This window comes from Mercenaria mercenaria, chromosome 5 (assembly GCF_021730395.1).
Source record: "Mercenaria mercenaria strain notata chromosome 5, MADL_Memer_1, whole genome shotgun sequence".
Taxonomy (NCBI): domain Eukaryota; kingdom Metazoa; phylum Mollusca; class Bivalvia; order Venerida; family Veneridae; genus Mercenaria; species Mercenaria mercenaria.
This window is the reverse complement of record NC_069365.1, coordinates 4114882-4131555: the sequence shown is the minus strand read 5'-3', so window position 1 is coordinate 4131555 and position 16674 is coordinate 4114882. Positions and strand designations below refer to the sequence as shown.

Sequence of the window (16674 nt, the reverse complement as noted above, 5' to 3'; positions counted from 1 at the left end):
AGGTTTGAGCACAAACATGGCACTCGCCACAGTACTAGATTATTTCAGGTCTGAACTAAGTGATTCTAAGGAGTCCTGTTTAGCTCAAGAGACATTAAGCTCGAGCCCCGTAATGTCGCGCGTTGTAATCGCATTCTTTAGTCCGACCTGAATATCGATACAAAACAGGCCGGGGGCCAAAATTGTTGATGGAAGATGGGGGCGGGGGCACCAGTTAAAAACAAAATCGTCACCGGCGACGGTAGGCACGGTTTCCTCTGTTCTTATTTCAGGGGCACAGGGTCCTCTCCCCGGAAAAGTTTACAAACAGGTATAAAATGGTTGCCTCTGGTGCAATTTGTTTTCTTAATTTTTATCGGAACAGGAGGGTACCACCTCCATGGTGGTAATCAAATGGAAATATAAGTGGTAACCCCCCCCCGACCCCCCCCCAACCCCCCCACCCCCATTTTCAGGGGTCAAGGGCCTCTCCCCCTTGGGAATTTAAAAATAAAGTAAAATAAGTTTCGCGTCCTGGGGCGTTTTTTGGGTCTAACATTTAGAGAATATATATTTTCCAAAATAGTTGGGGTGCAAATGAGTATAAGTCCACAGTAAGTCCACGAAGGGTGGGTTAGGGGTGGGGTGTGGGAATCGGCTAGGCAGCAATCCAGGCCTGTTACACAACAGGATGTATCAAACTGCGCTCGACACGAGACTGTGTTTTATACCACTTAGAAAACGTAGAAATTCAATTAATCACCTTGGGTTTCTAATTCTTGTGTTTGGAGGTTTTACAATAAAAGGTCATAAGGAAGACTATCAAGCTTCACATGGGCGGGGTAAAGATCCTATGTTGCCCTCTTGTACATTTTTTTTCAGGTAAAGCGAGAACATTGATATTAATTTTTTACTTTTAGTCTCTTAAAATTGTTTGGTTTAGTCCATACCCCTCATTATCCTACTTTTCCGCCTACCCACACCAAACCACCCCCCCCCCCTTCAAAATGTAAATATATATAATTCTATTAATTGACCTTTGTGCTGTGAGTTTGTTCTCTTAGATTTCTGTGTCGATAATTCACCCCGTTCCTCCACCCCTACCCAACCCCCACAAACACACAACACTAATACCAAATATCGTATTTAGTTCGAAGAAACCTCAGAATATTACAGTCCTAAACACTGGCCCTAATACAATAATATATATCATAATATTTTTCTTGCGTGAACGTTCAAGCAATGTGTGGAACTCAGTGGAGCGATCTAGGGGTAACAAGGCCCTCTTGTTGCTATACTAACAGTACTTACATTAAGATAATTAATTGTATTACAAAAACAGTTAATTTTTTCTTCCCAACAAAAAAGTAAATTACACACTAGAAATGATAGTAATAGTGGTCAAACAGGATGTGCGACATTTAGCGATGGGTGTTGCGACATAAAAACGGTTGGCAAATTTTTGCGACAATTAACGTTACATGTGCGACATTAGCGCAGACGATTATGCGACATTTAAGCGGAGGTTGCGACTTTAACGTCAACCTTGCGACATTTAACGGTAGGTTCGACATTTAACGGCGTTGCGACATTAAACGTTTGCCACATACACCATTAAGTATTCTGTTACGGCTAGATCCCAAGCTACTCCTCCTGTTATAAGATTATTGAAATCAACATGTTTTTTTCAGTTTAATAATATTTTTATTGCATTTAATAATACAAAGGGATTGGGCACAGTATATCAACATTATTAAAAACCCCCCTCCCCCCCTCTCAGAAAATTAACAAAACATGCAACTGCAAGAAAATACATGTATTAGGCAAAATCAAAAGTATACATTTATAATTTAAATAAACAAAAAAAAAAAAAAAAAAAAAAACAAAAACAAAAAAAAAAAACCGTTGTCAATAATTACTGAAAGTAAAGGATAATTTATAGTGGTTGTGGACATTCTTGAAAACATCATACTCAGATAATAATAAAGTATACAGTTTTCTTAAAAGCGTTTGAACTCTTCAAAAAACGATGCACTGTTTGGAAGATATATGAGTTTTCCTCAAGAGAGAGAGTTTCACAACCGAACAATAACAAATCAAGTGATATATCATACATAGACAAACTTCTCATGAGAGTAAATCTTTCATCATCATACAAACAACATTCAAAGAAATAATGACAAGCATTTTCACAAGGATTACCACATATGCACGACGGATCGTCTATAATATTGACTCTATATAAATCATAATTTAAACTACTACAATGATGTCTTAAACGTGTATGCCATATGTTACTTTTCCTTTCTCCAGTAAGATAAAATGGAGGTACATCATTTTTAACAGTATTAATAGAAGTTTTAAAGGAAGATAAGGTAGGTTTGCGTCTACAATCAATTTCTAAATTATTCCATAGCCTAATTGAAGACGGTATAAAGGATTTATTACTTAATGTCAGTCTGTTATTCGGTAAAATATAATCTTCGCTATTTCTTAAGGGATAAGCAACAGAATCTCTTACTTGACTAGGGAGTAATTCTATTAAATAGGTGGGTACAAGGTTGTTATGCATCTTATAGAAAGTACAAAGTTTACGCTTTTCTCGTCTAATAGAAAGTGGCTCAAAGCCTGATTCAAAATAAAGTGCATCTTTACTACAAAATATTGGCAAACCACATGCAATTCTAGCCATTTCTAACTGAACTGATTCTAGTAAGTTACTACTTTCGAGAGAGCAGCCATCCTATACCTCTGAAGCATACTCTAAAACCGGAAGAATAAAACAATTATACAATCTAAGAAGAGTTTTTCTATTCAAAATATATTTTAACTTTCTTAAGACACCCACTTTCTTCATGCAAGATGTATAGATATTTTCAACATGACAAGCCCACTTTGCATCGGATGAGATTGTGACTCCAAGATGTTTGTGATGGTCTGTTGCGCTGAGTTCAACATTGCCAAATTTGAGCGAAATATTTTGTCTTTGCATGGAATTTGTTATGAACAACATTTCTGTTTTATTAGGATTAAAATTTGTCAACCAGCTGTCTGGCCATATTTTAAGTTTCTGTAAATCTGAATTAATATTTTCTTGAATATCAACTGATGAAGTGGAAGAGTAAGACAAGGAAGTATCGTCAGCAAACAACCTAGTTAGACTTTGGATATCATCAGCAATATCATTCATGAAAATTAAAAACAAAAGAGGTCCAAGCACTGATCCTTGAGGGACTCCAGCATTTATTTTACCTACGGATGATGTCATATTATTTAGTAATACACATTGCTCCCTATTAGAAATATAATCACGTAACCAGTTAAATAAATTTCCACTGAGTCCATATGCTTTCAGTTTTGTCATTAATCCACGATGCCAAACTCTATCAAAAGCCTTTGATATGTCACAAAATATTAAACATGTATGTTCTCTCTTTTCAAGAGACTGACAAATATTATCATAAATTTCAATAAGCTGATATACTGTGCTGTGAGATGGCATAAATCCTGACTGGTATTTGTAAAATAAATCGTTTCTTACAAAATAATTGTGTAAATGTTTGAATATTACTCTTTCAAACACTTTTCCAACGCAAGATAGAAGTTAAATTGGCCGGTAATTGGTAACATCATGTCTATCGCCTTTTTTGTAAAGAGGTAAAACTATAGATTCTTTCCACTGTTTTGGAAACATTTGTGTTAGTAATGAAAAATTGAACAATATCTTAAGGGGTTTGCATACTGTAAATTTAGTGCCTCTTAACATTTGGTGACTAATCGTATCCTTTCCTGAGGCCTTTCCTAGCTTTAAGTTTTTCAAAACATCACATATTTCGTCAGATGAAACCTCTAAATCACTAAATGTAGCATTTGTTCTTTTTTCAAAAACTGGAACATTTTTATCATTATCGTTAATAGTAGATATAGAACAAAAATAATTGTTTAACAATGATGCTTTACACTTATCATCAACTATTACCTCTGAACTGTTGCTGTCAATTAGAGGAGGTATACGGCCTGTTTTACCAGAGGTTTTTGTTAATTTACCTATAAGTTTCCAATATGACTTTGGATCATTTGTCATAAAATTGTCAATAATTCCGTTAACATTTTCAAAAAAGTTTTGTCTAGCATACTGTTTCATATTGTTTACTTTATTTCTCTGATTTTTAAAAATAAGAATGTCATTTGGCGATTGAGAATGTCTGGCTTTTTTATGGAGTTTATTTCGCAAATGTATTTCTTTCCTCAGTTCAGAGGTCATCCATGGTTTATCATTTGGTCTAATTGTTACAAATTTTGTTGGTATGCATAATCGGGCGAAACTTAAGAATTTCTCCGTAAACTTTTGACAAGCTATATCAATATTACTATCTTGGAAGAGCAGATACGTGTGCCAATCAAATGCTTCAATTAATCTGTTAAATTCGTCAAAATCAGCGTGTTTATATAGCCAAACTTCTCTTTTATATGTGGTAGATAATGAAATGGGTATATCAACATATGCTAAACATGCATAATGGTCACTATAGCCTAAGTTTGTTTTTATAACTGAGGCTTCGTTACATAAACATGAATCAGTTAACAAAATAGGATCTAACAAACTATTACGAGTATTACAGACACGTGTAGGTTCAGTAATAACATTTCGTAAATTATAACGTAACATGATATCAGTAAGAATATGAAATCTTGGGACATCTAATAAATCAACATTGATATCACCAACCACAACTATATTGTTACTAACATCTAAAGCTTTTTCAAATGAGTATTGTAAATTATACCAGAAGTTATCAGGACTATTTGGTGGTCTATATATATATTACATATTAGAAGAGTAAAATGTTTAATCGTTAATTCGACCCATATCACTTCACCTCCCAGGAATTCTAGATCTTTCCTCCTTCGGCTTTTTAACAACTCAGAGACATACACTAAAACTCCGCCTCCGGCAAAATATCTATCTTTCCTGAACGGCTGGAAAAATCCAGATATTTCTAAGTCTACGTTTAGAACTGTTTCGTCTAAATGCGTTTCAGTAATACAAATGTAATTGTATTCACCTGCTATATCCTCCAAATAGTCTAGTTTATTCCTTACACTTCTAGCATTCCAATGAAAAATTGACATAAGATTTAACAGCCCAGGATTAGTTTCAATATCCATGTGTTGCGCTAAGATTATTAATATTATAAAGTGAAAATCGGCATTTTGCATTTGAGAACATTGAAAGCATTTCAAACATTTCATTGTTTTATGCATTAAAGCACGCAACTGAAATAACAAGTAGAGAAGAGGTATGTTTATTTCTATGACGGAACAGTTTCTCTTGAGGAAACCACTACAATATGCTTTGCAATAGAAATGACCGATTGCAACTCGATGGCACATAGCTAATTCAAACATTTAGATAAATATTAACCATTATCAAATACAAAGCCATAGTTCACCGAGATTTTGCGCATCGGCGTTCCATTGAAGCGTACATCGTAAAAACATCCAAGTTCAAAAATGCAAATGTTTGTCCACAACAATAAAAATAAAAGAAGAAAATGTACGTACATGAGCGATACTGCTTTTTCGATTGAAAATTTGGGGTTGAAAACATAATGTAATCAAAAGTAATATGTACATTATAACAGCCTATTACAATTTTTCGGCAATCTATAACATATGTTCGTTAGTATGTAATACAAAACGACGACTACAATAGTTAAAATACTAATGAAGTTCAGAAGCTAGCTACATCACTCACTTTTCCAATCACATAATCATCACAATCGAAAACAAACAACTAGAAACAAAAATCTAAAATAAAAAGTTGTGAAAAAAATGCGATTGTATTAGTTTTTTACATTTTAGTACTTATTCGTAATATACGATACATTCTGGGTTAAAGTTAAGAGTAGGTGGAAGTCTACATAATAATAATAATAATAGTTATTATTATAATAACACTTTGGAACATGTTGTTCCAGGCTCACTATTACTAGGGAGTCCTTTATGTCTTTAATAGAACTATTGTCACCGTTAATATACAGATTGAAATCACCCGTTATAAGTAAATTGTCATAATGTGGTAAAATGTTTTCGAATTCAAAGAATTCAACAACGAACTGGTTACTAGTCAATAGAGCCGGGGGTCTATACAAACCCACTTCATGTATAATCAAATTTTTGAAAACTAGTTTCCAAATGCCATAATTATTCAAAGCTTCGAACAGTACCGTGAGTTTTTAACGCATGCAGTGAATTTCATCAAATATTTTTATAAGATATTACTGAAAAATACCATCAGCACCTCTGTTCCGTACATCATACAGTTAGAAGCCAAACATTTACAGTGGGATACAATGTAACAAATGAGCATTAGCTGTTGAGCTATTTCCTTACAAACACACATATATAAACAGAAAATTAAACAGGCATTGGCATATGTGGTTTATCAGTTCAGATGTTAGATCGATAGTTAAAGTCTTTTGTTTGTGTCAACATGACTAAACTGTCATTTCAAGAATCTTAAGAGATTTTTTTTTATCTTATAAAACATCCTCGAATCAGCTTAAAATTGGTTAGATTTCTAGAAACTTTTTCGAAGATAAAATAAAATGGTGCAATAGTTTTAAATGTTCATATTGTGATATTAAATTTATTATAATTATTACTCTAAGCATCTTTATTAATGAAAACTTTTTCATTATAATTGTTTGAATTCGTACACCGTTATATTCCTAAAACTTCCAACTCCCAACCCCTTTCCCCTAAAAAATCCATCTCCTTTATTTTAAGATCACTGGTTCCAGGTAGTTTGAAATATCTGTAGTTATGGAAGTTTGTCTAAAAGAGGTGACGTCTTTAAGCTGATCAAGTGAAGAATGTTTTGTTGTGATAGAAGTCTTAACTCGTTACTAAAAACGAAAAAATACACTATAATTCACAGTTTGTGAGCATTAGTTTTAAAAATTGTCGGGGGAGAACCCCCGAACCTTCGTTCATTTCAAAGCGGGTGAAATTACGAAACAAAGTTATCTTTGTTGAATACATAGAGTAAGTAAACGAGATTATAGTACACGTTCCTCGTAAGCCTTCTTGAACATTGCATCATGCAGTTATAGCAGATTATCCAAAAGATGTAAACAATACTTTTTCATTTTTTGTCAAACGTATGGTAATTTAATTTTATCACAATCTACTTAGTCAAACAAAGGTCATAATGTGCGTTTGTAACGGCGCATGCAGTTATATTGCTGTGCATTTTGCAAAATGAAGTCAAGTCAAGTCAAATACAAAAATGCAGTCTCTTCATACTAACAGCATGATAACATTATTGAAATAATTTTAAAATACGTATGCCTTTCTATACAGAAATATTAGACACAATTTGATATATACACTAGTTTTATACATTTACATATTCTAAAACCTAATTGTAGTATGATGACTAAGTCACTGACATAAAAAATTAAAATCGTTATAAGTTGGTATAACCTCAAAAGGTTTTCTTACATAAAAAGCATGAGGAAACTGTGAATCCATCTTTGAATACCTGCAGATAGATGCTGTAGGGAAATGTTGAGTCTATCTGTGATCAAATAAAGTTAAAACTGCTTTAAGACATGAAATAGAAAATAATAGAAAATAATTACCAAAGTATTGTTATTTAATAATCTTATATAATATGTAGGTTGTATGAGATCAGATTTGATATACTAGTATATTTGCAGATTGATTCAAGATTCCCTCAAATCATTTTCCTAAACTACAACTGACAATGCTAAGTTATTATTGATATTATTTACAATAAAATACTTTTCTTATATTTTAAAATATTAAGACAGGCTTTGGCTGTAATTGTAATATTAATAACTGTAAGTGTGTCAGTGAATAATACACAATATTTCTCACCATCAGATAAATCATCAAAATCATTTAAATTTCTTCTAGTATGTGTATACAATTCCTCCCTTGCAGATGAATATTATGGACAATTTAGTAAAACGTTTTTCGTCTTTTCATCTTCCGTACAGCTCGAACAATTGAAACAAGTTCGTTCGTTTACGTCTAAATTTTCATATCTCTTTCTGTTCTGATGGATGCTACACCACATCTAAATTTTGCCATAGCACTACGGAAGTGAAATGGTAGTAACTCTTAATGACAAAATATAGTTTCAAAATTAGTTTAAATAAATTTATTACAACCTTTTCCTCTTGCTGATTCATCACGTGTTACTGATTGTTTCCATTTATCAATTTCAGTCTCTAATAGTTTATTTTCTAACCCGTCGACAAAAATTTTACTACAATGCTGTAAAGGTAAAGGTCTTGTTTATTATAGTGTCACCCTTATTAAAAGGGTCAGCCAATTTGACTTATGAGACACCTTTTATTGTGCGTACCAATTACCTCCCAACTTCTACCACTATGCCATGCGCCAGGCGAATAGAAATCGGTAACCATTCATTTAACTAGCTCGCGGCTCACGAACCGGCCATTTCGGAATGAGTCCCATGACAAACATCCCCCGGACGAACGCTCCCCATGGGGCCCGAACCTTCGACCTCCCGATCCAGAGGCGGACGCCTTAACAATTGGGCCACGGTGACCGGGTAAAATGTAAATGTATATTATAGATCTATGTCAACAATGTTACTAAACATTTGACCATTGCGAAATGTAACATTGGATGATGATTTTACCCAGTTAAACACTATTTTATGCCCCTGCCAAAAAATGGGGGAACATATAGTGTTACACCTGTGTGTTTGTGCGTGTGCGTGCGTGTGTGTGTGCGTGTGTGCGTGCGTGCGTATGTGTGCGTTCGTGTATTCGAGAAAGGGTGGTGTGCGTGTTCGGGCCATACCTTTGACAGGCATAGTACGATTTTAGAATACTTTCATATAAATGATGACCATGGATAGACAATATGTCATGCGCAAAACCATTTCACTAGCTCAAAGGTCAAGGTAACAATCCTTGATTGAACTTAGCCAATTTTCACTACGTATATACTGATAATGTGGTCTTCGTGTCCGGTCCATAACTTTGACATGCATGGTCAATATAATTTGACACAAATAATAAGCATGGATAGACAATGTGTCATGCGCAACAACCAGGTCCCTAGGTCTAAGGTCAAGGTCACACATAGAGGCCAAATATCACATACAAGAATGACTTTGTCCTGAGCATTTCTTCTTCATGCATGGAGGGATTTTGATGCAAGTTGGCTAAATTGTACACCATCATGAGCCAGTATGTCATGCTAAAGAACCAGGTCCCCAGTTGAGAGTTACTTCCTTTTGTTGTTACTATAAATGGCTTTAATTTTTAACCTTTTTATTACTGGTCGTAGCGAAAAATCAAGACCATTTTTTCTGTAGTACAACATGCATGCTGCGTCCAATTTTGAGAAGTATTTTGACCTATCTCTACTTGGTAAGGATTTTTGTGTGGACTTAGAATTTTTCTTTTTTAAAGATTAACTTCCCTTAGTTGTTACTATGTTAGTACAATGTCTACCCAATGCTATATAATGTTCAAGCCTTGTATAACACTTCTTAAAAAGGACTATATTTGGTTCGCTATAGCCTAATATGTGTTATTTCAATGTATATTTTAACATTGGGGCATGGAAATATGTTCCTTATATTCGATAATTTCTATAACCATGTTTGCTATAACCATTTTATTTTACATTGTAGGGGCATTTTAAATTATTCCTTATAACCAAAAATTTACCGAAAAATCAGTATAACTATGTTCGTTCTATTTGAAGTTAACTTGTATACATTAATTTTGCTAGCGTGAAATCACAGTAGCGAAGTACGAGATCGCAAAAGCGAAGTGCGAAATTGTGAATTTTCAGTAATTTCACACTTGGCCATTGCAGTCGTGTTCTTCGCAAACATAATTTTGTGTTTTGTGCTTCTCCATCATGCACAGGTGATAAGCTAAGCGTTGGATCACGATGGCGAAACACGAAATCATGACGGCAAAGCACGATATCACAAACACAAAATCTCAAAATTTCCTTAATTTCGCACTTCGCCATCGTAATCTCAGGCATCGCCACTGCTATTTTGCTCTTCACGCTTCGCAAACATGTGCAGATGATACACGAATGGCGTAGCTCGAAACTGCTAAAATTTTGCGATTTCCCATTTTGCCGTCGTGGTCTCGCGCTTCTCATATCCACAGAGAAAGCAGAGCGTGAAATCAAGACGGCTAAGGGTGAAACCTCGAAAACTGCTTAATTTCGCACTTTGCCATAATGATCTCGCGCTTCGCCATCGTCATTTTGATTTTCACGATACGTAAAGCGCGGAAACACGATGGCAAAGCTTGTGTTATAGCAGAATTCCTTTAAACAACTATCGTATATATACTTATAGATATATTCCATGAATGTTTACTTATAGATATATCCCATGAATGATATATCCAGTCATAATAATATTTTGAAAATGTGTTATCACGAACCATCTGTTTTGAATAAATACTTGCACACATGTAAATGAACCACAGTTTACATGTGCGATATTACACGAATATCTAGTAAAACAATACATTTTACTTTAAAACAAATGAGAAAGAACAATTTATTCGTGCAATATTTATGCTTCAAATATACGCTAAAATGCACAATTTGCGTTCTCACATTAAAAAAAGTAATCAAGGGGAGGATACCCCGACCCCCACATTACCTCTGCGTACTATGAAAAATGTCCCAGCTACGCGCCTGCTAACTCAATGAAATGGGTCATTTTGTTCCTTAAATAAATCTCTAACATAATACATTATAAATGAAAAACGTCATAAAATGTTACTAAATGTGACTGACCACCTGTAACAGAACATAATAAAATAACCACATTTAATTATTCTTATGCAATATGAAATCGCAAGCATACTCAAATCGCTCTAAAAGAGGCGATTACCGAAGATGACGATGATGATGATGATGGTATGATGATGATGACTGTGCATAATTGTAATATCCTTATCATTTTAAACTATCGTCGTTGACGAGAACCAGTCTTTTGGATAAAATTTTAAAGCGCAGCTCTAATGAGAGTTTTTTGAACATAGTAACGCATTCTTTACGAATATCGCCATACGTTTGTTTGCTTTCTGGACCAACTGCTGTCTGTAAATTCGGGTGACTCCAAAACTTTCCCTCAACATCTATATCCTCCTCATCGCTGTAACAGCAATATCCAAATTTCGCTATCGTTTGTACAGCTAGAGTTACAACATCTTTATAGTTTAGAGTATCCGCAGATTTCAAGACGTAGAAGCAATCTCTTACTGATTCGAGTTGATATGTAATACTACCTCTGCCTGATCTTGCTTTTTCGAAAGCTTTTGATAATATTGAATTCATGGTGGTCTTGCATTTCTTAACGATCGAAGTTACTTGGTATTCTTCCGCAAAGGGAACAATGCAATGAACATTTGAAACTGAAAGATATAAGATAATGCACGCATTTACTTCAGATGAAAATCATTCATTAATTGACAAATCGCCATAACGAAACCTTTTGCCATTGACAATACCTACTGCGAATATGGTCACGTTATACAGTTTACAAACATGTGAATTACTAGATTTTCTTACACATGCAAACAAAAACAGAACATACCATTTAGATCTAAATATAGATATCTTAAATAGATCTAATATTAATGTAAAAGACATTTATCGAAGGGACCTGCTTCACCAACATAAAATCAATCGCACATATATTGGTACTTTTACTCACTCCGTTTGCTAGTAAATACAATATTAATGCATGCTTTAACAGATAACAAAACTCTTAAAATTTTGACAAACAATTTCCTTCGATTATGTGAATACTTAGAATTATACAACAAACTATAAAATGGTATTCAAACTAAACAAAATGTCTTGACTTGACTTGGCGTTTCGTTCCCCTTTATCAATATTTAGCATAATTAAATATGTACTTGTTGGATGTTTGGAGCAACCCGTCTGAAATATTTTTCCATTACAGCTTCTTTTTGTTGTGGGCCTGCTGTGTAAATGCGTGGCTCTGGGGCTGTGGTTTTGGTGCTCTGTGCTTCCGAGAAATCTACCCTTACCTATTATCTTTTGAACACATTTTACAACTGTGATATTTTCTATCAGTACTAGTAAAACTAGTTTCCAAATTACAAATATAGTCACGTAATACAGTTTACATCATTGAAACCAAATAGACCTCATTGGAACGAACCAGATAACACTGAAATAAATTGAGCAGTCTCGGGACAATTAACATACCATTCGAATGTATGATTTTGCTTCTACAAAAAAACAAAAACTTTCTTTTTTCTAACATTTATTTAAAAACCCTTTTTGATACAATGAATATTGATGAGTACGATTAGGCTGTGCTTTTTAGCCATTTGCATGTGTTGTAATAATTTTATACATACGAAAATAACATATAGATTGAAATTATTTTCTGTTACGTTATTATGTTCAAATCTATACGATGTCTCGTTTAGGATTAGGATAATAAGATAGGTTTCCATTATTTAATTACAACAACAGCGTCCGTTTAAAAGATATGATATTTTCATATCTGATGTCAACTAAACTATAATGTTATATAGACATCAGCATTAAAATATTTGACTTTATGAACAATACATTCTATTTAGCAGTGTGCAGTAAAATTTCAAGAGCCCAAAACTATAATTATCGCTAAGCCAAATTCAACGTTAAAGTACAAGGTTTTATTATATACCTATATAAATTCTGTGAAAAACTTCACTTAGTTCCATTTTAATATCGATAAACATTGAAGATTTCGTTCAATAACAGAAAAGGTAGAGGTATATAATAAAAGGGTCGTTATAAAAGTAGCTTGATCTGGGTATTTGTATTCAGCTCTCGTGGATTTTGCAAGGTCGGATCACACTCGGCACTTGCGCGCCTCGTTAGATCCGACCTGGCAAAAATGCACTCGAGCCGAATACAGCATCCAAGATCGAGCTTCTGTTATAATAAACCCTATAACATGATTCTAAATTGAACTAAACATTCTCGAAAATGTGAATATGAACGCCTGTTAAAGTGGATTGTGTGCCATGACGATATGACCAAGCTGTTGTGGTTTCTCTTTTCTATGTAATCAAATGCTAGCGAAGAACAAGTTTACAAGAAGTTATTCTTTGTAATCAATGACAATTTTATTTTCAATGCACGTAGACCTAAATTTCGTTACAAAATCTATATTTAGATCCTTTGGAAGCACAGAATGTAACCAATTAAAGAAAGGCAGATTCGGTTTAACTGAATCTGTTGAGGAGGTGTATACAGTGAAATGAAACCAAACTCCCTAGCACCGATGTAACCTGAATTCTACTTAACCGAAACATTGACTGAACTCCGTGATCCAAAAAGGCCAGGGAATATAACAACACACTGAATCCAACTACGGTACAAAAAACAAAACTGTGTCCTAGTACTGGAAAAACAACAACACTGAGTTTAAATTGAGGTTAAATTAGTGGACAAAAACAACATCGAGTTCAGGTATGGGTCAAAACAAACATGGGACCAAAACATAAGCTTCTTCTGTTTTACAATGCATGCATGCTCACACTTATGCACTGATGAAATCACATTTATGTTTCCTTTTCAGCAAGGTATTGATGTCTTTAAGAATTATATCTTACCTTCCACTGGTTTCTGAATTCTCGGATGAAGACACAAAAGAAAATCAAGAAAGTTATTGTAGTTTTTCCCAGTCATCTTTATACTTTTCTGCTACTTTACTTTAAAGTCATTTGTGAACATAGCCTCGAATACAGGTGAGGCAATGCATAGAAAATTGCGCGAAACAAACAACTTCTTCTCTCCAAAGACTCCAAATACAAGCGTAACTTCATCATCATATACACCACTGTTTGTGAACGGTTTCGAAGATAACTCCTCAGTTTTTAGTTTTTTCTTCTGGCTTGCCATATTTTTTTTAAAGAAAATGTCTGCGCCAGTGTAACCTTTGGCCATTTATCCACAAAAAACGTTATTAATAAACGCCAAAGACTCTAAGACTGGGTTCGATATTTCTCCAACTTTATTATTAAGACATGTGACACCAGTTAATAAAAAGCAAAAGAGAGGACGATGATGACATCATACACGACGATGACACCCTGAAATGACAAAAAGTACAACATACTAAATATCTTAGTCATAGCACGATAAAATCAAAAATGTTGCAGCCTCAGTTTGATAGAGCATGTTAATGCCCTTCTAGTCCCGAATTGAGCAGAACTCAACATTTACACATGCTACAGGTGCATAAAAACAAGAGCTGTCACAGGAGAAAGCGCGCTTGATTATTTCGATGCTGGATAGTGAAACTGGGCACATCTGAGGAAATTTGAGCTGTCACTGGAGTGTTTAATGACTCCAATGGTGGTTGAAGATATTGCACAATAGCTTGAGTCTGTGTCAAAAGTAATAATGAATAAGAGAGTTAAAGATAAAGTGTATCAAAACACTATATAAGTATAAGTCTAAGCAAAAAGGGGTATAATTCATAAAATATTGGTGCAAGAGTTATGCACCTTGTGTCATATGATGTGGGCGATGACGTGAAACAACTACTTCAAGTTTGAATCAAATGCATTTCGTAAGAACTGAGATACAGTGAAAATGCATGAAAATTAACCTTAAATTCTAAATAAAGGGGACATAATTCATGAAAAATTGATGCCAGAGTTAAGCACTTTCTGTCATATGATGTGGGTGATTATGTTGAACAATTATTTTAAGTTTGAATCAAATCCATTCAGTAATATTAAAGATAGAGTGAAAGTGCATCCAAACTTTAACCAGAAATTCTAAGTAGGAATAATTCATGAAATATTTGTGCCAGAGTTATGCACCTCGTGTCATATGATGTGAGTGTTGATGTTGAACAATTAATTTAAGTTTGAATCAAATTCATACAGTAATAACAGAGATAGAGTGAAAGTGCATTAAAACATTAACCTGAAAATCTAAGTAAAAAGGGGTATTAATCTTGAAATATTGGTGCCAGAGTTATGGCCCTTATGTCAGATGATTTGGGTGATGATGAAGAACAACTATTTTAAGTTTGAATTAAGTCCATCAAGTAATTACAGAGATAAGAAGAAAAAAAGAGTGTAATTTTTTTTAAACAAGGTGGTAACGCGGAAGGACGCCGACGCCGGGTCCAGTAGGATAGCTCTGCTTATACTTCGTATAGTCGAGCTAACAATTTTGAGACATCCGCAAATGTGTTCATACGGCAGTGCACGTGATACCTCAATGATTGATACACTAGCGTTTAATTCCATGAAAAGCGGCGTATGGTCCCACAGGTGCTAGACACATAATCAAATATTTTACTTAATAGGCCTATATATGTATATAAGAGAATAAGGTCCCCATCGGAACAAAAACATCATGCTGAACAAACAAGAACACTGCTGCAAGAAACGACCGATCACGGTTTTCTCTTTGTGGTCGCCACTTGAAAGCATCAATCCAAGCGTGATCGGTCGTTTCTTGCAGCAGTGTTCTTGTTTGTTCAGCATGATGTTATTGTTCCGATGGGGACCTTATTCTCTTATATACATATATAGGCCTATTAAGTAAAATATTTGATTATGTGTCTAGCACCTGTGTATGGTCCTCAGTTAAAATAATAGGTTTGCCCTAAACGAAAAAACAATTGGCAGAATAAAAATATAGATATTTAGAGGATATCTATACACAATATGGAGATACAATCTCTCAAAGATAACCAAGCAAAGTAACGTCTTTTTAATACAAACAATAGGTGCACATCCCATAACTGAAGTTAATGCTGTTATAAAAATAATGTGTCTAGTGGCTTCAAATAAAAAACATTACAACTGCATGTATATAAAAGTAAATCCACATTAAGCTTACCAATTTATGGAAATAGGTGTACATGTAGATCTAACTGTCCTGCTCTCTTCTGCACCCCGCCACACACTCAGTAATCTGTGCTATAAATTAGGAAATGCATGGGTATTATTATCATCCAGGGTCCAAAGTTCGATGGCATATTGTTTATCTAGCGTGTCTCGCAATATTTATGACGCAATACATTGGTTTTACTACCGTATTAGTTACAAGTTTTTTGTAAACAGACTCCCGTAATGCGTTTTAAACAGGTAGATAAACTTATACTATCAACATGTATTTTAACATTAAATTTACTATTCCCAACAGTCTTTTAGGCCGTTTTCTGGGCCGAAATTTCGTTACCCTGTCAAAAAATATTCCATTATTTCTGAAAAAAATGCCCTAAAAACCAAAAACAAACAAACAAACAAACTACCCAAATACACTTCCTTTAAATGGCCCCTTTTGTCACCTACAATGAATTATAAACCTGTCTTGTCAGTTCGCCCTCACTGTTTACAATCTTATCAACGACAATCGGTAAACCGGAAGTTGTTATTTAAGGCCAACACAATTTTGTGTTGTGTTTCGTCTAGACCTGTCCTTACGTTTTTTCCCAAACAACAACAGATTAGAAATAAGTATAAGTCTTATTCACCAACTGCGCTCACCAATGCTTTCTGCGTGTTAAGGATACAGAGATGTCAGTTAGAAAAACTGCCAGAATATATAGAGTTCCTGATACAAACTTTTAAAAGGGACAGGATTTTGCGC

General features: G+C 34.3%; 1 protein-coding gene across 1 annotated transcript; it reads right to left on the bottom strand.

The window, feature by feature from the left end:
• Positions 1-1997: 1997 nt before the first annotated feature.
• LOC128556837 (uncharacterized) lies at positions 1998-16344 on the bottom strand. The gene is made up of 3 exons (XM_053542533.1): positions 15922-16344; positions 13671-14150; positions 1998-11444 (listed from the first exon to the last, which is right to left on the bottom strand). Exon 3 carries the CDS (start codon positions 4646-4648, stop codon positions 3584-3586), a length of 1065 nt encoding a protein of 354 aa, XP_053398508.1. The 5' UTR covers positions 4649-11444; positions 13671-14150; positions 15922-16344; the 3' UTR covers positions 1998-3583.
• Positions 16345-16674: the final 330 nt, after the last annotated feature.

Bases quoted from the DNA above. Each gene is read 5' to 3' on its own strand.
- LOC128556837 (XM_053542533.1), bottom strand. From the start codon at position 4,648: ATGTTACGTTATAATTTACGAAATGTTATTACTGAACCTACACGTGTC.